This window comes from Phaenicophaeus curvirostris, chromosome 3 (assembly GCF_032191515.1).
Source record: "Phaenicophaeus curvirostris isolate KB17595 chromosome 3, BPBGC_Pcur_1.0, whole genome shotgun sequence".
NCBI classification, from domain to species: domain Eukaryota; kingdom Metazoa; phylum Chordata; class Aves; order Cuculiformes; family Cuculidae; genus Phaenicophaeus; species Phaenicophaeus curvirostris.
Window position 1 is genome coordinate 54,386,246 of NC_091394.1, and position 27,854 is coordinate 54,414,099.

The 27,854-nt window shown below is 36.3% G+C and overlaps 1 protein-coding gene across 1 annotated transcript in view; it reads left to right on the plus strand.

The window, feature by feature from the left end:
- The window catches only part of ASXL3 (ASXL transcriptional regulator 3), a 124,971-nt gene that overhangs the window by 49,290 nt on the left and 47,827 nt on the right, over positions 1-27,854 (plus strand). Inside the window, 4 exon segments of the mRNA XM_069854040.1 lie at positions 4,048-4,156; positions 5,493-5,604; positions 15,136-15,257; positions 27,720-27,837. Of these exon segments, the coding sequence (XP_069710141.1) occupies positions 4,048-4,156; positions 5,493-5,604; positions 15,136-15,257; positions 27,720-27,837 (461 nt within the window).

Sequence of the window (27,854 nt, forward strand, 5' to 3'; positions counted from 1 at the left end):
CTCCTAAATCAGTTGTTCGGTGTGAGAACGTATTGGGAACCCTTGTAACCTGTGGGAAGGGGCTACGATGTGTGCAGAAGGGCTGTGCTGCGTGCTGCAGGACCTGCAGTGCCTTGTCTGCATAATGTCAGGAAACTTCCACTGTCTGGTACACGATATTGTCTGGACAGCTTGCCTTTAGCGAATTTATTTTCCATATTTAAAACTTTTTTTTTTTCTCTTGGCAAGCAGTCTAGCAAAGACCATTAGAATTAAAAGTATAACCATAGATGTTTTCATTTTTATTTCTGACAAAACTCTGTGTTTGAGAAGTTTAAAACAGAAAAATAGAAAGTGTTTTTACTTGTGTATTTATGGATTTTAGTAGAGTTTTGGGGAGGGTGGCAGGGGAGAAAGTAACTGAAATCTGTACTTCCCCAGCATGTTTTTACAGAGCTTCCTGTGTAGAGACTCTGTAGTCCAACATTTTGATTTAGGGAACACGGGCTGCATGACCAGAAGAGGGAGCCCAGAATCACAGAATATGGGAGATTCTTTTGAGTGGGGGAGTTGGGGTGAGAAGCTTGCTTTGATAACATACAGGAATTTTATGATTATGTTTAGTAGGATGCATTGATTACTACCAAATTATAGTGGTACTGGGGAAGAGCATTTATGAAATGTTGAAATGCATGATGTCTTTTAAATGTTCAAAATGTATTAACAACTTTTATATTGGAAGGCTAATCAGTAATTCTTTCTCTTTCCTATGTTGCTGGTTGTTGTGACTTCATATCACCTTTACAGAAAGTAAGTAACTTCATTTTTTAAAAACTTTTTGAGTGTGTATTGGTATTCTGTTTGTATGTCTGTATATATGTTAATATATATAAAATAAACATACAAGCAGAAGATTATCAATCTTAAAGACATACTGCTACAGAGGGTGACTCCCATGTATCCAATGTATTAATGACTTTTAGAATACCACAATGGTTTAAAGCAATTTCACACAAAAGATAATAAATAGTATGAACGCTCTGCATCTGAAAGCTGTAGATGGGAAATACATTCCTTATGTGTAGACTATGGTAACAAAACTTGCAGCATGTTTGTTTCAAGTGTGTCCTGGCTTTTAAAATTCACAGATATCAAGTTACAAAGTAGGATATTATTGTATACAATTTGATTTAATTGAATTAAAGTTGAATGGGTTTGGAGTGTTTAAAGAACTTAGGTCAAACTGTGCCATTTTTGACATTCAAAGATACTCACCTATATATTTGGCAGCCCTTGGGTGCTGTATTAATATATGTCAGCAGTTCTGAGCAGAATGAATATGTCCTCAGGCTGCAGGAGAATTTAGAAAGCATGCGATAAATAGTATGGATCCCTCAGAAACTGCTCTATGATTCAGACATCAGTCTGCATCATGGAATCTTTGATTGCAGGCTTTTCTAACTGCAGTCCCATGTGTTATGATGGCGTGTATTGCAAGCTTTTCCAGCATCCCTTGTGGATAACATTTGGGAATTTTAATACAATGTTTTAAGGATGCCCTTGCTGAGAGGAGAATAATCAAGTCATTGCTTAACATAGGTCAAAATAGCAGTGATAAAGGACACCGTGGAATTTCAGTTTGAGCTGCTAGCTCAAAATAAATCCCACCCTACAGTGTCCCGATTATTATTTCATTTACAACTCAAGCTTTAAGTAGTGGGGAATTTTGTGGTCGTTATAGAGATACTCAATTCCAATTTTCAAGAAGGGTGGATATAGCTCTTTGGTTGCATGCCAAATTATGTAGGAATTGCAGATATCTGTGCAAAACAAGCATAACAGTAGTTAAAAGTACTCCTTGGCTCAGTAGCTGATAGGGATTTCTTTGTAAGTCAGAGAGTAGTTTCTATTGTCCACTTGCCAGTTGGCTAGGCTTTGAAGATTAAGATATCTCCTGTGAGCACAGTAGTGGTCACGAGATATTGCCAGATCCTCTATTTTGGGTTCATTCATCTTGTATCTTTTTAATTGGTTAATGATGTCTAAAAATAAGTGTGGAGTCCAGAATATCTATATTGGAATAGAAGGATAGAAATCATGCAATCGTGCCTGCACGGTTTTGTTTCTTCTTGATATATTGAGTTTGTCTTCCACTGCAGAGTCAGCAATTTCTTTCTGTCTTGCAGAGAAAGTCTTAATCTGTGATAATGTTTCACTAAAAAGATCTAAGAATGAGAGTCCAAATTGCTTCATGTTGTGTACCTTAACATATGGAAGAAATTATGCAACTAGAACTGCTCTATTAAACTATTCTTGTCTTTGCTTGTCAAACATTAATACAATAAGAAAAATGTGTAAAGAGAAGTATCCTACTTATTCCCAAACTGTTTTAAGTAATCATTAAACTCAATGAAATCTCTCAATGTTTTTTTGTGCTACTGCTAGCAGTATTGTTATATTTCTACCGTATTTAGTTTTGTATTCTGTTACAGGGTTATATCAAAACCAGATGTGAAATTAGTTTTATTTGCTTGGGAAAAAAAGAAAACAAAACTTGTCAGGATTTTCATATTGCGTGATTATGTTTAATATACTTATAAAATAGGTATGTGTTAAATATCTGATGTGTTTCTCACCAAGCAGCATTTTTACCTCTATTTTTTGATACCAAATGTAGTAATGTGATACATTACATGACCAATAGTAAATAAATTGTATTGGACAGGACTTCCTGTTCTGAGGAAGGTTTATAGTTTAGTGTTTACTAGAAGAGTAATTACCATGCTATCCATCTTGCCATTAAATTAATACATGTACAGTACAGATTAATTTTGTTGTAACAGGGCCATGAAATCAGCAGAAAACATCATGTGAAAGATGACAATTTCAGTCCAGTTTTATTTATAAAAAAATGATCAGTCATGCAATTTTCAACAAAGATTGGATGTCGTGTTATAATATTACATAATACAGAAGAGTAGACATTTAAAGCCCTGTTCCTGGTTTATAGTTGAGTATATAATTAATCCCGAAATACTTAGCAACACACTTAATTTAATGCACAGGCATTGTTCCACTTAACCAAGTGGAATATATTTACGTGGCTAAAGATAAGCGTGCGTGCAGGCAAGGGACCCCAGGGAGGAAGCACAGTTTCAGATTCAGTCCCTGAGTACACCATGTACATTAGTCAGTAAATGGGGACAAAGATGTGATAGTATGTCTATAAATCCTGTACTTTAATTTTTAAATTAAAATGAAATGAAACAATATATGACTACCTTCTTCCCTACCGTTTCTTAGATCTACTTTTCAGAATAATCTAAGTTTAGCTGGTGTAGAAACATTTGCTTGCTTTTTCTGATGTAAACATGCTCTTATTACAAAGGCATCTCTGTATAAGTGCTCTTTTCGTGCCCTTACATGCATTCCACAGTGGTCTTACAATTACTACCCTGAGTAGGTCAATCTCTTAATCTCTAAAACAACTCTAATTAGAAAAGATTCATAGAAGGTACAAACATGCTTGTATTTATGTATAGTAATGCACGCTGACTACGTTAAGCCAGAAGAAGGCTTAACCATGTATCACTTTTAATTTTAAATGTGTTTTTCCTGGGCTCTTTATTATTCTTTTGTTGCCTTCCATCCTATGGGATGCAGCTGCCCTTGAACTTGGTACTGTTTTGATCATTCATGTGCAGCAGCCACGTTGTCTGTAACATTTTAAAAATGAGGCTTCGTGGTGTTATTTACAAAGTAATTTCACATAAATATTTGGACTTTGGTTCTCTTAGAATGTGGAACTGGTTGCTGTATGAAGAAAAGCATAATTATAATTCACAGACATTTTGCCTCGAGCCTAGGGGACAGATGCATATGATTAAATTTGAAACTGGCCTGTTATTGTAATGTAGATGTTTTCAGGGTTGAGAGAATTAAAAAAAAAAAAAAGAAAAGAAAAAGGCAGAAAAAAAGCCAGGCAAGCATGAGTTTTTAAAAAAATAGACCAAGGGAATAGTTTTACAAGAGGCACTCAATCTTGGACTGCACAATTTTATTTTTCAGTGGAACCTCTCCATTAGCTTGCCTGAATGCAATGCTTCATACTAACACTCGTGTAGGTGATGGAACATTCTTCAAAATCCCTGGGAAGTCTGGACTCTATGCTCTCAAAGTAAGTTTAAATTTTGTAAATAGAAAGTACATAGCACTATTAATCCATTTTATGAATGTCTCAATAGATATAAAGGTAAACAGATTAGATTCTTTGGAGAGGAAATGACCTGATAGTCCTTCTAACTGCTTTCAGATGTCTTTTAAAAGGATTTATAATGAAAGTAAACATTGAATGTTTTATCCTAGAAAGCATATACATGTTCTTGAATTTGGCATATGGTATAAGAAACACGTAGCTTAGCCAAAATGCTGCTTTTTCAGAGTTGTTCACAGAAAGTCCTTTGTTTTACGAGCAGTGAGCTCAGGAGAATCAGTGACTTTCTCATTAAGTAATTGTATTAGTGTTTGATTTTTGAATATTGCAAAATTATTTGCAAGTCTTATATAAATCAGCTATTAATTTACAGGTTACATCATTGCTTTTGAGAATTAATATAATTATAATGATATAATTTTGTCTTTTGTCTGTTTCTATTCCTTTTCCCTTTCTTTTTTGGTGTATGTACGATGATTTATGTGGGGAGAAATATTTTTTTGCTGTACATGATCAAAGTTAGAGGGGCTTCACAATAGGAGTGGAGGAATGTGAGACAGAGGTGAGAAACAATAAAGTGAGATTACACGTTTGGCAGTCTAAACGTAGTCAATTAAAATTTTGAGCTGGGGGAAAGAATTTTTTGTAATTTATGACAGACTTATTTGATATAAGGATTTAAAAAGTATAAAACTATATAGATTTTCCTGCTCCTGATAAGTAAAAATTCTGTATCTGAGACGGAATTAGCAGTTTTTAGAAGCTCCATTTCCTAATTTACTAAAACAAATGCTGTTGTTTTTCTTTAAATCGGGAGATATTCTTGGCACAAATCCAGGTGTTCACAATCACTCCCATGCTTGTGAGCTCCAGGTTGCTTCAGCTATTTGAATTCAGGAAACAGGCAAAGGCAGAAAAGAAACATTAAAGGATTTGCGTTTTGCTGCAGCACTGTGGACACTCAACTGGAAAACGAGGATTTTCAGCAGACAAACAAATCTGTTTCTGTTAAAAAAAAGAAAGTGTAAGATCTTGCATTTTATTTGACTTTTAAAAAACAGTATGTTATGACTTCACAAAATAGCTTTTTTGGTTTAGCTTTGCAAGTTGTTCCATGAAGGTCTGTTTTTATGTCTTTCTCTGAAGCAGCTTGAAAGCATATTTTATTTTATTCTGTTTTTTTTTTTAAATGTTAGCATGAGAGTACACTGCAGGAATCTATTTTCAGAGATGCAGCAGGATGATGATTGATTTTTTTTTTCCTGTTAATTTTAGTTTTCTTTTTCTTTTTTAACTGTAGAAAGAAGAATCGACATGCCCTACTGATGGAACATTGGATTTAGGATGTGAATCTGAGTTAGATGGCACTGAAATGGCTGAGACAAACAATAATAATGGAGAAGAAAATGGTGGTAGGTGTTTTAATTTCAATATTAGAGGGCATATTTTGGGAAAAGAAAAAATACTGTTTACTTAAGAGTTTAATGGTGCGATTTCTAAACAGCATAAGTAATGTTTTGTACTCAGTGGAACTATTTTTGAGTGACTCCCTCTCTTCTTTTTATTTGGCCTTATAAAGAAACCAGGAGCTCTAAGTGCCTTTATTTTACTTAGGTTTGTAAAAGACTATGAGTAGACTCTTGGGTGTGTTTTGAGTAGGCAATGTTTTGGCTTACAGGTTTTTTTTTTGTTTAGGCCTCACAGCTAAACAGTAATTTGCCATATTGGGCTTCAGACTTGAGGTCATCAGATAGACATCTTGCTGGTTTCAGTGTGAGCATGTGGGATTGGTCTCTCAGTAGAGTTCTAGGTTTATATTCTTCGTTGTTTCAAGCAGAGGTTCTATTGTGTGCCATGTTGACAAAAGACATGTTGAAATTGCAAATCCTGTGTTTTGGGGATTTTTGTCTCAAATATTGGCAAACTGAAACATGGCAAAAACTTGAAAATGGCAACCTTAGATGTAATTTTCTTTTTGAGCAGGAATAATTGCTCATAAAGAAAACACAGTTTTTTAGTCACCTAAAATTACTTGCTAGTGATAGAAATAGATATTCTTATTAAAACTGCATTCATGTCATGCTTGTAAAATTAATGCTTTATACAGAAATTGAGCTTCCCAGGACCTCTGAAATAAACCTTTCCTTGATCAATTATTGTCTTCTGCTCCCCTCTCTACACGTGTCCCACTACTGAACTGCAACTTGCCTTTTTGCCTCTCTTCCTATACAGTGAGAGGGTGTCCTCTTTATGGCGAGGACATGAACAGGCTTAGCTCGAGTTCCTGATTTGCTACAGGCTTCCTTTTTCAGTCCTGTATAGGACTGGTACTGCTATTTCAGTATTGCTTGCTAGCAGTATTGAAAAATCACAAAATTCTCAGTAATACGAGTAGCAGAACTACCTAAGACAGGCTGTGGTGGATCTAGTAGTGAAGTTTTGAAGCTCAGTTGGAAAACAAAAGTCAAGAATTATGAAATGGCTCTGCTTCTTCATTTTCTTCTATATGTGATGTCTGTAGGTTAATAGATTCTGCATATGCAGTGGTTTTCTGCTTATGTACTGTACACTGCATGTATAAGTGAACATACATATTTGTAGTTCAATATTCCTGTCTGACACTTGGACAATTCGTTGAGGTACACAGGAAGAATACAGCAGTGAAAAGCAGTGTAAATACAGTTACAGATAGGAAAGCAAATGTTGCTATTACTTGTTACAGACAAACAAAAATTACAACAAAACCCTGGCAATTATTTAGAAGGTGTAGGACATAAATAAGGGTGCCAGAATACCAGACATAGAAAAATGCTGGGTTTTGACTAGTAGGCTGCACACTATTTTCACAGTTTCAAGTAATAAAAATAATTCTAGCACTTAAGGTGACATAGAAGAACAGCTGCTAAAATTAAACATTTTTAAGTATTTAGGGTAGAGCAGTAAATTATACCTACACTGTATTTAAAGCGGAGAACTTTCTCTCCTATTTAATCTTTAAAAAATCTTGAGAAACTATGATATATTTAACTTTTTGAAAACAAGGCACTTTAAATTGTTTTGATGTCATGCAGTGGATATATTTTAAAAGAGTATATGGCATGGCAATAGTGAATCTTTATTGCATATACAAAGGCTGATGCTGGATGCGCTCAATAAGGAATTGAAGACAGCTTACCTTGTGTCTGTCAAACGTGTTTGTTAATAGATTTTCTTGAGACTGAAATTTTTTTTATTAAAGGAATCTGTTGATATATACGTAAAATTCTGTAAGTGATTGTATTTGTAGTTTAGAATGATTGGCTTAAAAACAGCACTATGCCTGAGAAATGCAGCCAGTTTTAAGTGGACTAAAAATTACAAATTATTAAATCTTCCAAGCCATAGGATTCACAATCCACAGTACGTATTTTTGCTGCTATCTTGAGGTTGTGATTTGACCACTCTTCATTCAATATCTTTCTTAATATTTTTTGAAAAGTGTAAAAACTTTCATGATAAAATTTATTGATAATAAATAATAATGTTAAGACCTCTCTTCATTGCTTTGTAAATGGTTACAGTTGAACTGCATAAGTTCTTTCAGACTTTAAAGTCGAGAAAAAGGGTCTCATTTGCACAGTGGAAGCATATTCAGTAAATCAGTAAATCTGAAAAGCATTTAAGGATCACAATAGAAAATGAATTCAACATGAATGAAATGCTTTTGCTAATTAATCCAATGCAGTTCCTGGACTATAATTCTAGTAGTACTGATTAAAGAATATAGGCACAATGTTTACTTTGGGTATGGCGCTAGTTGAATGATTACTGCATTCATTATAGCTGTAAGAAAGAATTAAGAAAAATAGGCAAGAACGTAGAAAACACGTGTAAGAATTCCTGAGTGAACAAACGCCTCCTTTGCTCTGGGAAACTTAATAGGTACAGTTTAGTTAGTTTATCGAAGATGAGGTGGTGACTTGATCGGTTTGTAAATAATTGAGAAAAGTTATTTCTATAGAAGGCATTTGATTTAGCAGATCAAATTTAACAAGGTATCTATCAATTAAACTTTTCACAGTAGACTGTGATGCTTGTTTTTTTCTAGGAAACCATTCTGTGGCATAAAACTAACATTTGATTAAGTACACAAAATGCTTTATGAAATTCTCTCAGTTGTGCTTTAGGAAAGGTCAATAGATATAATGTCTCCTTTCAGCCTTAGCTTGTGTGGTGCATATATATGAGGCTGGACATTGTTTTCATATTGTATTCTTAATTGCCCAATTGCTTGCATTTTTATTTTCTTGTTTCCACTGTGATACAATCCAGAAGCCCCTGTTGTGACAGATTGATTACAAGTTGTTTAGCAAGAGTTTAAGAAGTGCTACTTTAAAGTTTGCTGGAAGCAGAGAAAACCCAAAGCAACAGCCTCAGTCCATTTGTGGACTCCTAGATGATAGTCTCCAGCTTCTGGAGTAAAAAGTACCAGCTGACACTCAGAGAAGAATCACATTATGTCCCAGCAGGCATATTTTTCCTGGTATAAATGCAGGCTACTGAACGATTTTATTAGCATAGTAATATAAAAAGTCTCCATAATTATAAACACATGATTTGGTGAAAGCTGTTACTTCACATCAGTATCGCGAAGCTGACAACTGGAATGGCCACACCTCAGGATTTTCAGGTGTTGTGGAGAAATATTTCTTTCCCCACTTTCTCTAAAGGCATATGTTAAAGAAACTTTTTATGCTGCAGTTGATTTTGTTTGGAGTGACATTTCTATGCAAGCTCTGTAGGAGTCTCCAACCTTTTTATAAATTCAATTTTCCTCAAATACAGAGGCAGCATGTAAAGATGTAGTCAGTAAAAGAATTAAAATCCCAATTACTGTAGCCTGCGAAAATTATGGCTATGACATCGTTTTGCCCATCAATAGGATGTTCTGTTCTCAAAAAGCATTTGTCCCTAGGGTTTCTGAAGCCAGGGCTAATCCATCAGCCACGGAGTGCAGTTGATTAAAAATTGTCGCAAGCCAGTGGAATGCACAATGATGTAACTGTGGAGGAGGTAGCAATTCCTACAGTAGCGTAACTTCCCTCTGCAGCCCCAACCCAAACACAGGTTTGGGTGTTTGCCCAAATATGAGCAACATGTCTCCTGTTGAGACACTTTGGTTTTCAGCACTTCCTAAATCTGTAGGCTCTTCAAACATGGAGAGGAAATGGCAGGATTCATTTCTTAGGCAGTTTTCTTAGAGACAGTAGATGAAATGATGGGTGACAGAGGATCACATTCATGCTGAATCCTGAGACTTTGTGTTTGTAATTACTGTGCTTTTGAACAGCTTGTGATTTTAGGACTGGGAAGCCACTAGGATAACTCCTGCAGTGAGGAATGAACATTCAACATTGTTTGAAAACTGAGTCCACGTTTAAATGCTCAGTTGCTTTCCATGAAGAGAGTTTATGGCAATTCAGGGAAACCTGTTATCCTTCGCATCTTGTTTCTGGGGAATAATACTGGATGATTCTGCTGAGTATGTCCTTCGCACCTAGCAACATGTAGATGTGGCATAGTCTATTCTAAAAGCAGAAGGGCAGTAAGGGAGAAGCAGTTCAGTTATACAGAATTTTAGGTGACACATCAGAAAGAGACAGTTTTTCTTCATTTTTTTTGTTTTGTTTTGATGATTTGTTTGTTGGGTTTTTTTATAGCTGTAAGTAGCTATAAAATAAAAACAATGTACCCAGGATCAAATTTAACTTCTGTTTGTTGCATTGGCACTGGAGAGGAGTCAGAAGAATGAGAGAAAATATTCTGGAGCTTAAGGGAGAGATCTTTCTCATCTGCTTTTTTTGCTGTACAGTAGAGTTAATGAGACCTAAGAAACCAGTGTCTTAGTGATGACAGGCTGTATATTTTTAGTGGAAAATGTTGACTTCATTTGGAATAAGGATTCACAGTTTTCAAAGCTTTGTGAAATGTTTAGGCTCAAAAGCATGCTGAGAATGTAATGTGATTCAGTGCAAGCTACCAAGCTGATGTGGTATTTGATGTGTTTTTCAAAAAAAAATACTATTCACTATTACTTATCATTTCACAGTGCTAGTATTGCTTTTCAAAAAGAATATTGCAGTCACAGCAGTGCCCTTGATATATGCATCTGTTTTTGCTTGCATTGGCTTACTTGTGCAATTAACTTAACTCCCAAACTAGTTTTCATTTTCAAGAGCTGATGGCAGCATTCGAGTTCTGAATTGTTCAGATTCTACAAGTTGGGCTCTAGAGATCAGAGAATGATGGAGGTGAATTACTTGATACATCTGTGTTGGCAAAGCGTGACCATTTATGTCAATACAAGTATAGATCTGTGTCACCCAAAGAAAATATTAAATTTTATGGAGATTTTAGAGGGAGATTTTATGTGTATGTTTTCCTAAAGGAGTTCTTTGTGAAGTTTCATACCTCCAGAGGGTGTGAATACATTTTATGCTTGAGGTGGACTCTAGCACACGGTAGCATTATTAATTTGTATTTTGTAATATGGCCATTAGTAAACAATGCTCCTCATCCACTATGGTTTCTGTAAAAAAGAAAGAAGTGACCTGCTGTTAATTTTACTGACTTGATTCTAAATCATTACAGTCTGTCCGAAATCAGAATTAACTGTGCCATTTATTTTGGGGAAATAAGCCCCTTAAAACACTGCAGGAATTTTTCTGTCCATCTAGTTACATAGTTCTGTTTAAAATTATTCCTAGTAACTTCCAGTGGCAATGAGGCAGAATAATTCTAGTTGTAATCCTATAAAAATAGTTTCTTTGAAGAAACGTGTCTTCTAATATGTTTTATGGAGGTATCATGTTTCTTGTGTGGAAAAGGTAAAAGCTAATAAAAAATAGCCTATAAAAGAAATTAAAAGATATTGCTGATGTTTATAAATTATAACCATTCATAATAATTACAAAAACTGGCCTTGGAAAAATGGGAGAGAGGAGGTGATTTAAAATGGAGGTTGTCAAAAACATTTTTAACATGCTCTTTTTGTTAAGTAATTCTAATTCTATCATTCATGTTAACACTCTCTGAACACTCACTAAGGAGGTCTTATCTTCAGAAATCCAGCTGCTCTTCCAGCTCATAACTTAACAGTTTATGGCTTAATAGTTGCTTTTGCTTTATTCCTTCACACAGTCCTGGCCCTTGAAGAAGCCGATTTAAAGAATGGAGCCTAATTATTCTCCGGTAAATGGAAATACCTCCTGTTGGCTTCAAACTGCTTTTGTTCTCTTTTTCTACTGTAGCAATAGTGGTGAATCCTCTTTAGTCGCTACCCAAATATTTTTCCTTCACCTGTTGCATTCTGTCAGAGTTCTTTTTTTCTTCCCTGGCATCTAGTTTATTTTTAACATTCTTTTATGATAAAGCTTTTCAAGCTGGCATGGATCTGATAAAAATCATGCCTCTTCAGTCCTTATGGACAATGTAGTTGCACCTTTCCGAAGTGGTGTGTATGTACAAAGACCACTGGCTCATCTTGAATTTGTTTTTCTTCTACTGTGTTTTTTTGTTTCCATAGCAGAAATGCTTACTCTGTTCATAAGGCGTTTTTTTTTTCCTCTACATTCATCAATGCTTACTTCAAACACTTAGATATGTTTCTGTCATATTTTCTCCTTTTTCACTTCTGACTCATTCAGAGAAAAGCAGTTGGACTTTATCCATATACAAATGAATAAATAAATAGAATTTTATGTGGTCACAGGAGTTGCAGTATAGTGAGATTTTAGCACAGATTGATTTAAATTGCTAAATTGCTAGAGTATGTTTTAAATAATAAATTTATTCATTGTCTCATATTTATATTTAATTTCCTACAGAGAAGTCCATTCTTACTGTTTTGTATACAATAACTTGATTATCCTTTGAATCCTGTACATCAATTTTAGTATTACTTTTTGCTAATAAAGTAAATACACTGTATAAGTTATTAAGCAATTATATAAATTAACATAATGTATTTCGATTTTTAATGTTTGTATCTCCTACTTATGGAAAACAGTAATGACATCTCTTATTTACTAGATGGTTAGGTTTATAGCAATGATTTGTATCAAGCTGGTTTTAAATGGAAGTGGAAATTCAATTAAGACATGAAAAACAATATTTAAAATAACTTCTTACTGGTTTAAGCCACTAGATATATAAAGGAAAATATTTATAATGTGCAAAAGATATTTTAGAAAGGAAGTATCATTGTTGTTAATAATTGAAGTTGACTTTCCCTGATCACCATTTCATTTTAAAAATTTTAAGCAGTGGATTTCAGCCTCACATACCCGTTTCTTTAATCATAGATTACAGGAAAAAAAATTGTTTTTCAAAACTCTGACAGAACTAGGTTTGGGTTGCACTAAACCGAAACAGCCTAGCGTGAGGTATGCCTTCTGTACCTCCAGAAGAGATTACAGCAATGGAAAGCTTTTTTTATTTGTTTATTGTTTCAATGGGTTTCAGTTCCATGAGAAATTAATGCTTCACCCATTAGAAGAATCTCTGTTTCTTGGTTTAACTTTTTGTCATAGCTTTAAAGAAACAGAAGGAAAAGAAACAAATACACTGAGAATATTCTTGTGTGAAATTGAAGTAATGACACAAATAAGTAGTATGGCCTCTAATAGACCCTGTCCCAATTTCAGAGTATATTGTTAAAAAAAAATGAATGATAGCACAAAATTAATAGAGTGATGTTTATTTTTATTCCTGTGCCATGTCATGACTTTGACATTAACAATTGTGTTTAGCATCATCAGTTAGTGTTGCTGTACATTTCTAGGATGAAATTTATCACCGAAACAAATAGGGGAGACTCTTGAATAATTTTCAAGATCAGAGTATGAAAATCAGATTTTCCCATTTGAACAAGAAGGTAATAGGAATCGCAGTCATCCTGCAGAACAGGAATAGGTTTTCCATGACAGGTCATGCTATGTCCTCTTTTAGAAGGGACAGTTAAATATTTCTTTAGGCACTCTTAAATTTGTTCTGTCCTCCTCCCCTTAACTCTGAGGTTTGTGTGCTGACACAATTTCTGGTTTTTTCTTCAGTTCTTTGATTCTCAGACTTTGCAAGAAAACAGCAAAAAAAATTCTCTTTGAAAGAAAAGACAAAAGCCGGGTAATTTGAAATGTCAGGTTTTTATTTTTGTGTAGGTGTTCTTTGTCTCAGGAGCTTAGTTGTTGCAGCGATTTAGATTATATAAACCAGCTATTGTTTGTTTTCTGCTGACACTTCCCTGCTCCTATAAGTTGTCTTTTTTTTGATAGTAAGCTTTGCTCATCATGTGGAAAAGATTGATCCAAGCCAGGTGATGCTGTAAACTCAGAACCTGTTTTGTGTTGCAGCTTCATTGTATATTTTTACAAATCCTTCAAGCATAAGGGAAAATACCTGACAAGTATCAGTTATAAATCTTCTAAAAAAATAGAATTTGTCTTATCTTCTAATGAAAATTTTTACCATAATATGAAAATTGTCTAGACATAATGCCAGTGTCATGAAATAGAGTGTATTCACTGTGTGTGAGGTAATTATTAATTATTTTTTCTTTCAACATGAAAACAAATGTTTAATAACACGTGTATATTATGGTGGCTGTTAATTATTTGTAACTAAATTGTGTCACTTCCATCTTCTTTTCTTATGAATGAGATGAAAAAAATCATTACAATGTTTCTTCTATGAAGGTTTACTAAAGGCAAGGGAGTTAGGATGCTACTTCAGGTGTCTGCTTATCCTACTGAAGGATGGGAGGAGAAAAACATAGGCAAAGGGAAACATAGGGCTAAAATTATTTCTGGCACCTGTCTGTGCAGCTGCTTTGAGTGTCTCCAAATTGTTCTGGTGGGTGTGAGAAGTACAGCAGACCTTGCAAAACCATTTACAGCTGCAGAATGTTATGAAGAAGGTGTGTCAACACAAACCGACTTCAAGCAGCCCTGGAAGACAGACTTAAATTGAATCAGCAGAGGAGAATGGAAGAAGAGCTGCTTAATTTCTGGATCTATGCTAATGCTGTTTTAGCTCGTCTGCCCTAGGACACTAGTGAAAGTAACAGTAATGCAAGGCATTAAGAGGGGAAAGGTTTTTACAGCCTTTTAGTCAAACTCACTGACCACCAAGACTAATGGGATTCTTCAGCTATTTTTACAGCTTTCATATCTGAAAGCTTTTTTAATAAAGCTGTTTTTAAAAAACAATTCCTAACATTTCCTTTTATTTTTAACCATGAGACTTTCTGTGTCTCACTCAACATGTATTCAAGAGGCTGTTTAATGCAAATACTGTAGCACTTTTTCATTAAAACGTGTTATTTAGAAGGCTGACAAGTAGCAGTGTGCATTACCTGAGAGACTGGGATTCCTCTTTGCAGGATATTCCAGTCCACCTGTTAAGCCGCAAAGTGTGTGTTCATAGCTTTACTGAGAAGTACTTATAAAATATATGAGTCTGGTCCTAAGAGGCCATTACAGTCTTGCATGGAGCTGTGTATTTATTAATATTTCTGCATCACAGGGTCATCAGTGTCTCTTGTATAAATACACATTTAGACACATAAACCATTAAAAACATCTTGGTGAGGACGCTCATTTTTTTCCAGCTTCTGTGTGAAAACAACAGTTAAACTATTTCAGTTACCTTTCAGGATCTGAAAGGCAGAATATGCAAGAAATGATAGGATGAAGTCCAAATATTTGTGAAGCAATGCGTTCATTTAGAATATGGCCACATTTTCTGCTCATCTGCACCTGAAGAGTGGTTGAATTTCTTACAGCAAGCTTTTTTGTTTTCTAGGCACTTACCTTTTTTCCCTGTCCTCAGAACTTCATAAGATGTAGGGAAGGTAAACCCCATAACAGCATCTTAAGTTTGGTTTTTTTTTCTTTCTTTTCATAAAGTTTGCCCAAAGCAGACATCTGAAGAAATGTCTTCCAATCGTGATTCAAGCCTTACTAATGCACCAGTGCAAAGCAAGCTAGTATCTTCCTTCCAGCAGCACACAAAGAAAGCACTTAAACAGGTAAGCTTGTATTGACTGATAACCAATTGGCTTCTCTTCAGCATGTGTGTTGGTCTTATACAAATAAGATCTCAGCAGAATTTCAAGGCATTTCTGAGGATTTTAGCACTTTGTTTAGTGGTGCACTACTGGGGTTTTTTTTCTTCTTATGATTTTTTTAACCAATGGTGCAGTCTGGCTATTTATTGTGAGCTTGGTGAGTTCTTAAGTGCTTTCCAAGTAAGCAGAATTGCTTATATTACCACATTCCTGCTTTTCCTATATAAGCATTTGTGTTGAAAACTTTGTGAGGCTTAAAATAAAAAAAACCAACAACTTATTTTAAAAGAAGTCCTTTAGATAGGTTAGAATCTGTCTGGCTATACTTGCTGTTCGGTTTTTCTTTATGGTCTGTTAATTAATTTTCCTTTCACACTGTATTTGCCATGGCAGTGTATAAAAGTGGGGTAGTTTTTGGTTTTCTCAGTAACTTAAAATTTGGATGATTTAGGTTGCATGGTAACTAGTAAAGCTTGGCAAAAGTAAATGAGTATTGAAAGTCAGATATTACCTGAAAGCCTAACAATATGAAAATTATTTTCCAACAGTGTCAAATTAGTTCAGCTTACAACCAGACAAATGAAAAAGAAAAACTGGAAAAATATAATGTAAAAAACCCTATCGTTTACTCCTCTCAATCTGAGTGTGTAGGAATTGTTTTAGTCTTGTAAAGACTACAAAATTGAAATAGAGCTTTTCTAGAGTCAGCATAATGAGGGAATATTGTTTTAATTTTTCTCGTAACTGCTCTCAGTTACAGTTAATGGAGGTCTAGTATTTCATGGGGTAGTTTATTGTAGAGTTCTTTTGATTACCTTAAGCAAAGCCTGTCTGCATCTCCTTGAAACACTTAAGTATTTGTGCTGAGTCTTTCATGCAGCTTGCGTTTAACTAATAGACCTTTATCATTCACATACAATTATCTTGTACTTACATGGTTTGAGGACTGGAAATGATTGTTAGAATGGGGTCTTACACAAGTTTGGTCAGGAAAATTGAGCAGTGGGCCCAAAGCAGCTCACTGACTGTGGATAGTTTTGAAAAGAAACTTTTTGGAAACTCTTCCATACAGGTCTTTTGCAATATGTGAATTTTCTTAGGGTTGGAGGGAGTGGGCAAAGGGAAAGGAGGTTGAAAAAAAAAAAAGCAAAACCTCAAATGTTTGAACCTGTATAACCGTTTAAACTCCTACCATTTGCCACTTAGCAAATACGGAGCATTGAGAATATTTTTTAAAAGGGCAAACTAATCAGAACAGCTTAATTATCATAAAAAGTCATAACATCGATGGAAATCTTTGAAAACGTTCCCTAAGGTGTAGGGTTAGAGCAACATCAGTAAATTAAGTAATCGATAAAAAGAAATCAGTTTTAATTAAGTCGATGGTAATTAGATCCTGTACTTCAGAGTATGAGAGTATTATTACAGCTATCAGTAACATGCTTTCTGTATGTACAATGTTAGACCAATGGACATTTGTGTTGTGGAATGGTAGAGGATTTTACTTTGTTTTCTCTAAAGTTTCAGTTGTTGGCTACTGCCATATATTTGCTGCGGATTTGATTTAATTTGATTTTGTAGCAGAGGTGACTAAACTTGAACAATGGTTTTATTTATAAAATTGCTGTTGGAAATTTATTCTTTCACTTTCCAATCTTTCTGTTGCTTTTATGGATATATAAGACCTAAAATTTGTATGAAGAAGAATCTGTAGTACCTTTGAATAAACACAAAACTCTAGGCAGTTGTATGCAATGCTTCTCCATCTGATACTAACTTACTGGTTCAGGCTAAAGTGACAGTAGATGAGCCATCAACATGCTCTCCATAAGTGGTTGCAATATATAAACATAAATATACTGCATATATGTCATAATGGGGTCATTAGCTACTTCTTTTTTTCTATTGCTAAACAGTCTTCACAGAACTAAAACCTACAAGAGAGTCTTTGAATTTCCTACTCAATTTGTTTAAAACCAGTGGGTTTTTCACATTAACTTGATGTCATGTGTATTTGTTTTGTAATCCATTAATATTAAAGTGAGAGACTTCTTGAAGATGTGAGCTAGAATTAGAAGATTTTCTCCACTGTTTATTTACTTATGAATCAGTCTAGTCATATGTAATTCTCTTTAAAATATTGTATGCTGGATTTAGATACGGTTTGATTTTTTTATGGATTCTAGAGGTATATTCCTGAGTTTAGGTTGCAAAAAGAAATCTCATATTTCCTTGTAATAGCTTGCATTTTAGGATGTTCTCATTAATCAAATTAGCCACAACACCATATTTCTTGAGCTATGCTAGGAGCTTGGAGGAAATGACATTTTCTGAGCCCTGGCTCTTGGTCTTGACTTCTCTCAGGTAGCAGTGGATATGGGGTACTTTGCAGGTGCTAGGGAGGTTTGTAATTGCAGTGGACTCTCACAAGGTCTGTGTCAGAGTTCAGGCCTTTTCTCTGCACCTTTTAGAGGCTGGGCTGCTGTTTTGGTCTGGAAACTTCCTAGCTTCACCATCTTCCATAGTGTCCTTGTTGAGAGGAAGATTTTGAGTGTTTTACCACTGTTTGTTTCATGCTTCTTTTTAATTTTCGAGGGAGTTTCAGTTTTGCTCTTGTGAGGTACGTGAGCGTAATGTCCAAAAAACCAGTTCCCATTCATGAGCGTTTAGACAAGAGTCTGTGGTGTAGAGCTACCTTTTATGCTTGGCTTTCTGATGGCAGATTTTACAGATTTGTTTCCCTTTGGCTATTGGAAGTTCTTGGGTATTTGTGCCCAGCTTTTGCTGATCTTGTACCTTTGAAAAGAAGATTTATGGCCTGCTGTCACACTCTGATTTTCTTATCAGTACTGATCAGTTCTATAGTGATTTACCTCATTTTCACACTTGAGAGTTTTGGCATGCAGACCCATGTAAGGACCTCTTCCTGGGAAAGTACTGAACTACATCTGCATCTGCTAGCAGTGGTACATGGTCACACTACTGTGTGAGTTATTCTTGCTCTGGACAAGTCTAACCCAAGTACGGACATCAAGTCATGGCATAGTATCTACCATGCTCCCCTCTGGTCCAATTTCTGTTCCATTGACTTGAGGTGATACTTATTTTGGAAGTCTTCGCTATGTACACATTTGTCTGTATCTATCAAGATGTTCTTGGAACATTTCTCAGAAGAAACGATCATATCTGCAAACTGGCCTCACATAGGTAACACTGAGCATGTGTGAATATCCAGGACACTGAGGTGGTATTAGTGTCTGTTGGACTCTGATAGCCAAGTATAAGAGCACCTTGTCCATCAGTGTACCAGTTGTTTCCCGGGGCAGTACCAAGAGAGGATAAAGAACTTGAAGATGCACTGTAACGATGTCTGGGATGACAGTAGAACTCCCAGACATGGAAGAAAATCCTGCCTCACTTTTGGCACTTTGGAATCAGCACCAAGAAGGGTACCCATAAATTTTCTGTTGGGAGAAGAGAAGGATACTCCATTCAGACTCAGGATCTGAATACAGACCAGGACATGTCTGAGACTGTACTGGGCATCCAGAGCTCTTTGTAGAGACAGAAACTCCAGAGACAGCAGCCAAGTGGGTTTGGGAGGAGAGAAGCTCAGGAAATAAGGGAATCTACACAAGGTATGTTACTGCCGCTGGTTTGTTTTGTTTTTCTTAACTTTGGGCTTTGTCTGCATGCTTGGTGGCTGGGTTCATATATGTGCCACTATTTTATGCATAAAGTGGGTAGATGCAGTTTTTTATAGAGAAGGAAGGCACCCATCTTTATGATTTGTTCTAATAGTAGAAGTGGAAACTCCACACTCCTTTTTTTTTTTTCCAGTGGATGCTCTCAGGCCCCAAGCAGTAAGAGAGCTATGGGGAAGTTACGGTTTAGCACATATGTTGCTTCTGAATTATAGGATGTTGGACCTGTACAGCTCCAAATAACATTCAGGCTGACTTTTCTAGCACAGTTGTAATTATTAGAAACCAACCTACAACCTGAAGCAACAAGACACTCAATTTGAGAGCAGAATGGTGAACAGTGTAATTTAGCCCTGATTTACCCAATTTCACAGGAGTAGTTTATCAAGATTTCTTCATTTATTTGTTTTTTAAGGACACGGGTGTCCAAGTGCCTAGGTTGGCACTGAAGGTAGCATCCTGATCGCCCCTGGTAGTGGTGTGGATTTGCTTTCCTGTCTTCAGCTCAGGCACACTGCTTACCTTGCTTTGAGAGAAGAACAAGAGCAAACTCACCAGTCTTGCTCCCTCCACACTCATTCTGTTAGGACTTCTTTCCTTGACTACAGCCGGATGCAGGTTATCTTGAAGCATTTTGCTGTCCTTAGAAAGTAATCCAGTATGAGTCTGTCCGCGGTGTCTATCCTTTGACTCATTTGAACAACTACTCATTCACATGTTCTGATATAAGCCTGATATATTTGCCTGCCCTCCTCTCCTTCGTCATCCCCAAAGAAACAAAGATGACAGAGGAAATTATTATGATTATGTCGTCCTCAATTATAATTTGAGCACAGGGTATCTTCCTGAAAGGCTCTGAAAGTCCACTGTGAACGGAGAGTATTTTTTGTACTGAATTCCTCAGTATAGAGGAATTTTCTGCAGTTTCTCAATGTCTCTGTTAACCATTTTCTTATGTTTCATTTCAGATGCTACAAATTTACCAAGGTCACAGTTGGAGAATTCTGACTCCCTAGCTGAAGAACTTGATCAGACGTCTGGCAACATAAGTGATGATTCTTGACAAATTCTCCTGTCATCAAATGGAGAACAAGGAAAACATGTTGCTTTTTCACTTCTAGAAAGACATGGGAACAGTGGAATTTACAAAATGCATTCAGGAAAAATGGAAGTTTGAAGATGATAAACTAAACTGATTTTCTGATTGTCAAGACAAGTCTAGGGAAGAGGACAGAAACTATGGCAGGGAGACTGCATAATGGGGAAAAGAAGCTGGAAGAGCAAGAGTTCCAGCAGGAGCTCTTCAGGGAGTACATGCATTGCCCGAAGGCAGGCTGCACGGTATGTCCCTCTAAAGGTCCCTATGCATGGGCAGCATGTACCAGCTGCTGAACACAGTGCTTTGGTAAGATGCAAGAAAATGTTTATGGGACTATCTTCTGGTACTCAGCCCTTACCTGTGATGGAAAGAAAGGGACAGGAAACCACACAATCCCTGTATTCTTTTTGTACTGCTTTTTAATAACTAGCTCCCAGTTGCTGGGATATTCTGCTAATTTGTTTTTCCTCTGGGGTTGTTTGCGTAGCATGCTTTTTGCAGTTCTCCTGCATGTTTTCTATTTTAATAAATGTGTTTTCCAGAACTTCTTACTCTGAGAAAACAAGAATTTTTAAGCAACGTTAGAGCAGTACTTTGTTGAAGTGTAGTTGCCTCTCTACTTCACTGTAGGACAGTGTCCCTCGCTTAAAATATGTCCTGGCATGAACATTACCCTTGGTTAAATCTACCAGTGCTACATAATGGAATTCCCAAATATATGTCAAAACCGCTCTCTGTGGATGCAGTTGCTTGTCCCAAGTCTCAGTCAAGCTGATGAAAGTGGCCTAGTTTTAAGCATTGCACTTGTCGGACAATGTTTTTCTTTAAGTAGCCTGGGGAAATAATTAAGATAGTTTGGTCGTTGCTATTGTCTAAATGACAAATATGATCACTGGAGGCGAGAGGCCCATTTCATTTGGTCTGTGCATAGCAGTTGTGCTTTTCCATAGGTGTTGCTTGATTTTTGCATACAAGTGGCAGTGGGTGTCTAAGTGAATATCTTCTTCTGGGACATGAAAATAAGAGCTTTTGATTTGAATAATTTATAGCATGAGATAATACCTATGTGAAAATGGATTATGCCTTGATTTCTGAAGTGCATCCTAGAAATGCTTGGCCTTTTCAGGGAAACACAGGAGTCTGAACAGCTCCCAACTCTTCAGAGCTCTAGGAAGCCTTCTACGAAATGCTGACAAGCAGTTGTCTATAAATGCTGTTCAGGGAGCTGTTGGGTAGGTCCCTAGAAGGCTGTGTGTTCAGGGTATGGTGCGCAGGTGGCAGAAGCCAGGATGAAACAGGGTGTCTGGCAGAAAGGCATTAGAGTGTGACTGCTTTCATTGGTGCAATGTGAATTGGGGCACCTGTTTCTCTGACCAGTAATATGACAGGATTTTTCATCTGGAGAATGGTAGTCTAACCATGATGTCCCCCCAGTATATGCTTTGGACCCTGCGCAGAGTATGTTTACACATTAGACCTAATGGAAAATGTTCATTACTCTTTTAAGATTTTATATCAACATAGTTGTCTTTATTTGATATTGGTTTTAAGCCACTTTCTACAAACTGTTTCCTTACCTATATGTGTTTTGTTGTGCTGAGAAACAGATTTCCCCATAAAGTGCTTTTCAGCTGATAGATATTATTAGTTCAATACCACACAAACAATTTTACAAAAAGAGAACACTCTTCTCTTGGAAAAAAGTGTCACTGAGTTGATGCATACGCCATCATCATTCCCATTCATATGTGAGTCAGAACAAACATTCATCATATTGTTCCTTGTACTTCCTTTCTTTCTGTGGTTGGGAAAGCAACAAAATTTCTTACTTTGCAGCCTGTCATGATCTGCAGCAATTGTAGCTGTGAATGTATTATTGTACCCTGAAAGAAGATAGTGCTGGCCTGCAGGCGTACAGATGCATAAAGGCACACATTCCCTCTGTCTCTGCACCATGCAAGCCCAAGCATTTTAGTTCAGGGTTGGTTAGTATACAGATAAATACTCAGTTGTTAATGTATGCTGTAGTTGTACATGAAGACCCTGACCACTACTGGGACTTAACGAACAGCTATGCAGCAGGAAATTATTTTTGTTCCAAATAAGTGTCACAGGATAGGAGGTTGGCATAGGACAAGAACAGATGCTCACTCAAGAAGTTATTAGCAGAATTTGAAAATAAACCTAGGTCTCCAAACTTCCAGCCTGCTGTTCTACCACACTCTTCAAATCCAAATGATTGGTTGTGTCCACTTGGCACCAAACATATGTTTGGTTTACAAGTCTGGGTGGTGGTAAATTAATTTGCTATATGCTTCAGAAATGGCACTTTGTAGCTGTTTCCACTAGATAACTTCGTAATTGTTTTAATTTTAGGTTTGCATGCTTGTAATTGAGTACCTTTAGTGTATGTTTAATATAAGCAGTAGCGGCATCCTAAAAGCAACAGTGTTTATTCCTCATGATTTGTGTTGCTTACTGTTTTATTTTTAACTGCTCTATGTATCCATGAAACAGGTTGCAACTGAGAAATTTTAATTTACTAGAGGCATGGGAATTAAAGGCTGTCTTAATTTTACTAACAAAATGAAGGTGAGAGGGAGGGTGAAGACTGAATTTTATGATGGTGTTAAGTGAATCAGTGATAAACTGTAAATCTTTGCCAAGTTAGGTTCCATGACCATGATGCAGAGCTGTTATTTATTTTGTACCATAGACTTTTCTCAGTGTATCATAGCTCATGTTTTTCACTTGGTAGAATGGAAGAATTCCACAACTTTACATTTCTGATCCATAATGCGTGAAATTTCAAAGGTTATGTTTCATGATATGAGTTTCAGAATATAGACTTGACCTTTGTGGAACAAATAGAAATCTGGGATGATGTTGCTTAATGCAACCAAGTGTTACATGTCTTTGTTGTTAATAAGTTAATTTTTAACTTTCTCAGCATGTCATGCATTTAAGCTCAAATGAAAGCTGTTTTCTGCATTAATGGTTTATCTGTATGCTGCATTTTTTTCATTCCGAGTTGAAAAGATGTGGGAAAGAAAAATAATTTTTTAATATCCCTAGCAGCAGTAAAATCAGAGCTTAGAGCCTGAAATTGTAATTCTGGTGCTCTTTTGGGGACGTGGTTTTCCCCTCTCTCCAGTTACCTATTAGTTTATATAGTTTCCTTTCAATCCTATTTCAGAGAGGATCGTACTAGTTTTTTACTGAAGAGTCAACCATTTTGTCACATGGGTGAAGAATTCTTTCTTGTGTTAAGATCAACTAAATATGAAAAGATTATTCTTAAGAACAGATAATGGAATGTATGAAACCTCCTGCACACTGCTACATACCAGCAGGGGCATGAACTCCTGAAAAAGAGAAGACTTGCTCGTCAGCTCTTTTTAAAAAACTGCTTGGAATTAGATGATCACTGTTACTTGCATGGTGTTTTTCTTTTGCCATCTATCTCTGGAGATTGCGTTTTCTTAATACTCATCTTTTTGTGTTATTTTGAGTTCTTTGGATGAAAATGGATTAATAGGTTAATTAAGGATTCTGGCAATAAAAATAATTTCATTAAACAAATTAATTATACCAAGCCCTGTATAATGACCGTGGCAGTGTTATTCAACAGATGGTCACAGGTTCATTTTTATGAATGGAAACACTGGGAATTCTGCATACTCATTATGTGCAAGAGATTCACAGATGTATTTTGCAAATCTGCTTGTGAAAGGCTGGATGTAAGTACTATGTTTTGGTGGTGATTTTAGGAGAGCTTTTAATGTTTAACTTATATAACACATGAACTTTCATTTTCTTTCTCTGTTTTGTATTTATGTGCTGTACAGATAGGATGGCAGTAATGTTCTACAGAATACATCAACCATGATCCGTTGTAGGAATTTACAACTTGAAGCTTTTTTAGCTCAAGCATTTAGCACTAAGTGATTGAATACATTTGAAATGTAAACACAGATTCTCATTAAAGGAAAATATACTTTATGTAAGTTATGATATGTGCTATATGTGTTTCTCCCTTACTTTCCAGCAGTAAAATTGACACCTTATCATTTGGTAGAATCATTGGCTCTTTCTTGCAGATCTGTTGGCAGCCTACCTAGGAGGTTATATATCTCTCAATATGGATGAGATGCAAGTCTGTGTCAGTAAAACATGCTGCTGTAGTTTGTGTTAGTTGTTGTTTCTATATCTACAGTAAGATCTGGAACAATTTTTCTTTGAAATAAGTTACAAGTTTTCTCAGTTTCTTCAGTGCTAGTTAGAAATTTGACTCATCTCCTTTGTCTTTATTCCCTTCACCAGAAGAGCCAAAACTAGTGATTTATTTGATTGTGGTGACTAGGAAAGCACTAAATTAGCTTGGTGTGTTAAAGGCTCAATATAGCAAAGCATTTGGGTTATGTTTCACTTTGAGTAATCCCATTGACTTCCCAGCTAAGTAGAATTAATCTTGGGATACAAGATTCTTGTCTTATCCTGTAGTAGTCTTGTATCGTAAATTAATATCCTTCAGGCTCAGTGTAGGGAAGTTGTATGTTCGTCCTCAGCAGAGACAGCACAGAGTGACCTTGGTTTCTGCTTAACTCCTCATGGTGTTTGGCTTTACTACTAACTAGGCATCAGTAGGCAGTTTCTCTCACTGCTGTGTTGCTCCTAATGTTGTCTTCCAAAGGTTTGTCTATCCAAAGTTTCAGACCCTGCAGTTTTAAATTCAAGGGAGAATTTAACACTGAATTGTAATTAGCTAGGAATAATATGTCCCAGTAAATAGGATGACTGAGCAGAATCTCAGCCATCTCTTTACCCTGTAAATCAAATGTTAGATTAAGTATTTGATACTTCTGTACCCTCCTTCCCTGCCTTGTGGCTTTCCTTTGACAAATGAAAAGATACAGAGGAACAGGGAAGATTATTAGTTTATTCTCTGGGCACTCTGTAATTCATTGGCACTTTGTGTTAAAACTTTGACTTAGTTTTTGATGTCTATATGGTTTTGGGGGTTTTTTGTTTTGGTTTTTTTTTTTCCATTCTACAACCTGTCTTTCAGGTGTCCACATATGTGTACCATTACTGTCAGCTTGGTTCATCCTGTACAGGCTAATCTTCAAACTTAACTATCTGCCCTGCCTGGTGATCCGTTGCATTGTGAAAATGAAGGAGACAGGGGAGGGACAGGCAGTGAAACAATGAATATTAGGGAAAAAGGGAAACCCCGAAAAGCAAATGTTTATCAAAGGGAAATGATGTCTTTAAGGTCTGTGCTTGATCCTCACATGTTGAGATGCTTAGACTGTAGTTCAGAAGTGGGCTATCCCTTCAGAATAAATTGTTCTGGTAGTGACATTCACCTGCTCCCAGCTCTGTTCCCTGCTTTCTGGCTCCAAGTCTCTGGGAGTGCTGGGATGAGCTGTGCTGTTTTCCATTAGTGCTCTGTGAGCATGAGTTGGCCTGGGTTCTTGGAAGGGCCAGGTCAGCGGCATTAAATGCAAGTGGTCTTCCTGTAAAGCAAAAGAAGGTAAGTGGTGTGCCTGACAAAGATTGGGTGCCGCTGCCCTTGCTCCAGCAGCATGTGTCACATAAGGTACTGCTGCCCGTCAGTGATGGTGGATGTGCTGCTGCTTTCTTTCTCTCCTTTAAGGTAGTGTAAAGCATTGAAAATCATCAGTGAGGCTTTACAAAGAACCTACCTTTGTCACAGTGGCTCTATGAATGACATTCCTTATGGGTGCTGGTGACGAGGGTACAATCGCTGGCAGAGGTGGAAGTTGTCTTGAAAGCTCAGGAGGAGGCTGGAAGAGCCATCATTTGGGCTCTTACACATTTATCTAGGGAGGGTGGCACTGAGGATGGATATTTCTTCTCTTTGCTCTTTATCAGGCAAATCTGACTGTGGGGCACAACAATACAAAGGTTGGGTTGTTTTTATACTGGTATGCTGCTAGCACAAAGTTGACTGTCTTTTCAGGTAATTTTTAGTGGACTATTTGTTATTACCTTGGTGGTATTACTATGAAATAAGGATCACCTGGTTTGACACTTAGCTTGGCAGGACTGTACACTGAGGGTCATTTTTTGAATTTTGGGGAATTTTTGAGAAATGTTAACATTTTGGAATTATCTATCAACAAGTCTGGGTGTGTTTGTGCAATACCAGTATGATTTTCATCCTAAAAAATGTCTTAAAAATGTCTGAAGTATAGGCTGTTCTTCATGGCTTTCTGCTTGCTTCTTTGGTTTAGTGCAGATCTGACCAGCTTATTCTCTTTGTTTGATTTCAAATGTTCTAATTTGCTTTTTATTGCACAGTGCTTATGTGTCTTTTAAGATGTGTACTGTAAAAGAGGTTAATCGATGAAATAGCTTTTTTGTGGCTTGATGTATTTTATGTTGTGTAGTGTGTTATTTAGAGGCATAGAGTGATATCGATTTCTTTTTTCAGAGATTTTTTTTTTTTGTTTAGCTATGTGAACATTTTGGAAAGATACTACAGATTAATTGAAGTTACAGACTTAAACCTAATAAGACATCAGTCATTCATGCTCATAAACCTACAGGGATAATTCACATCAAATATGTTCCTTGTTGATATAGCATTACTTTAATAAATCCCTCCAACATCATAACACAAATGACAGTTATAAAAGAGACTACACAGTAAGACTGGAGAGAAATAGACAGGGGGATAGGAGAGATCTGTATTCAGCCCAGCCCATTCTGATTAATTCCAGAATTTTAATATGTGCAAATGTATTAACTGGCAAGTATTCATATTTGTATGTTTTAAGATCTTTTGAATCAGATGTTATTTTCCATATAAAACAGTCTGGCAGGTATTTGCTATTTCTAATCTTTAAATATTTTGTATTACATTATCAACCCTATATTCGATCCATTTATGAAACACAAAGCTCTCCCATTTGTAGAGATTTATTCTTGTATCATTTTTCCCCAGATTTGCCAGAACACCACCATGTTCGTGTTCTGAAGGTTAATGCCCAAAGTCAAGCAGACAGAAGCCAAGTGCTGCGAGGTTTCCAAGATTAGGACTGATTCCCTTCACAAAAATAAATGATTCCTGCCATGTTCAGTGATTTTGTGCAGCACTACTCACGGCTGAGTGAGTGCATCAATACTGTAGTCCTTACATGCTGTACATACTGATGACACTCTGTGTTAACTTGATTGACTGAGCAGTATACTGGAGAGGATGCACCTGCGAGAAATGTGCAGACATATATTTTTATTCTGGCTTTGAAACGTTTCTTTTACCTTTTTTTTACTTGGAAATCTTAGTTTCACATTCCATGGGTTATCATGTTGTGCTGTTAAGGTAGAGCAAACAGTTACGTGCTTCTTTGTTGTCAAAACTGTATTGGAAAATGATCTAAGGTGCATCTTCTTTCTCTTTATAACAAAAAGCTTGATTTTGTATTTTAAAGGAAAATGACATAAAGGGGACGAGTGTGAAGTCTGGCAGTCAGTAGCAATGTAAATTATGCTTATTTTAAGAGATTCAATTTAATAGAGAAATGTCTGGTGTAATTCCCTTATAAGCATTATTTTTTGTTATATTTTTATGTTTTGTTATCATTTTTGTAGGCTTTAAGACAACAGCAGAAAAGAAGAAATGGAGTCTCAATGATGGTAAACAAGACTGTTCCTCGTGTTGTTTTGACACCATTAAAGGTGTCTGATGAGCAGTCGGATTCACCTTCAGGTAAATAGCTAAAGGAC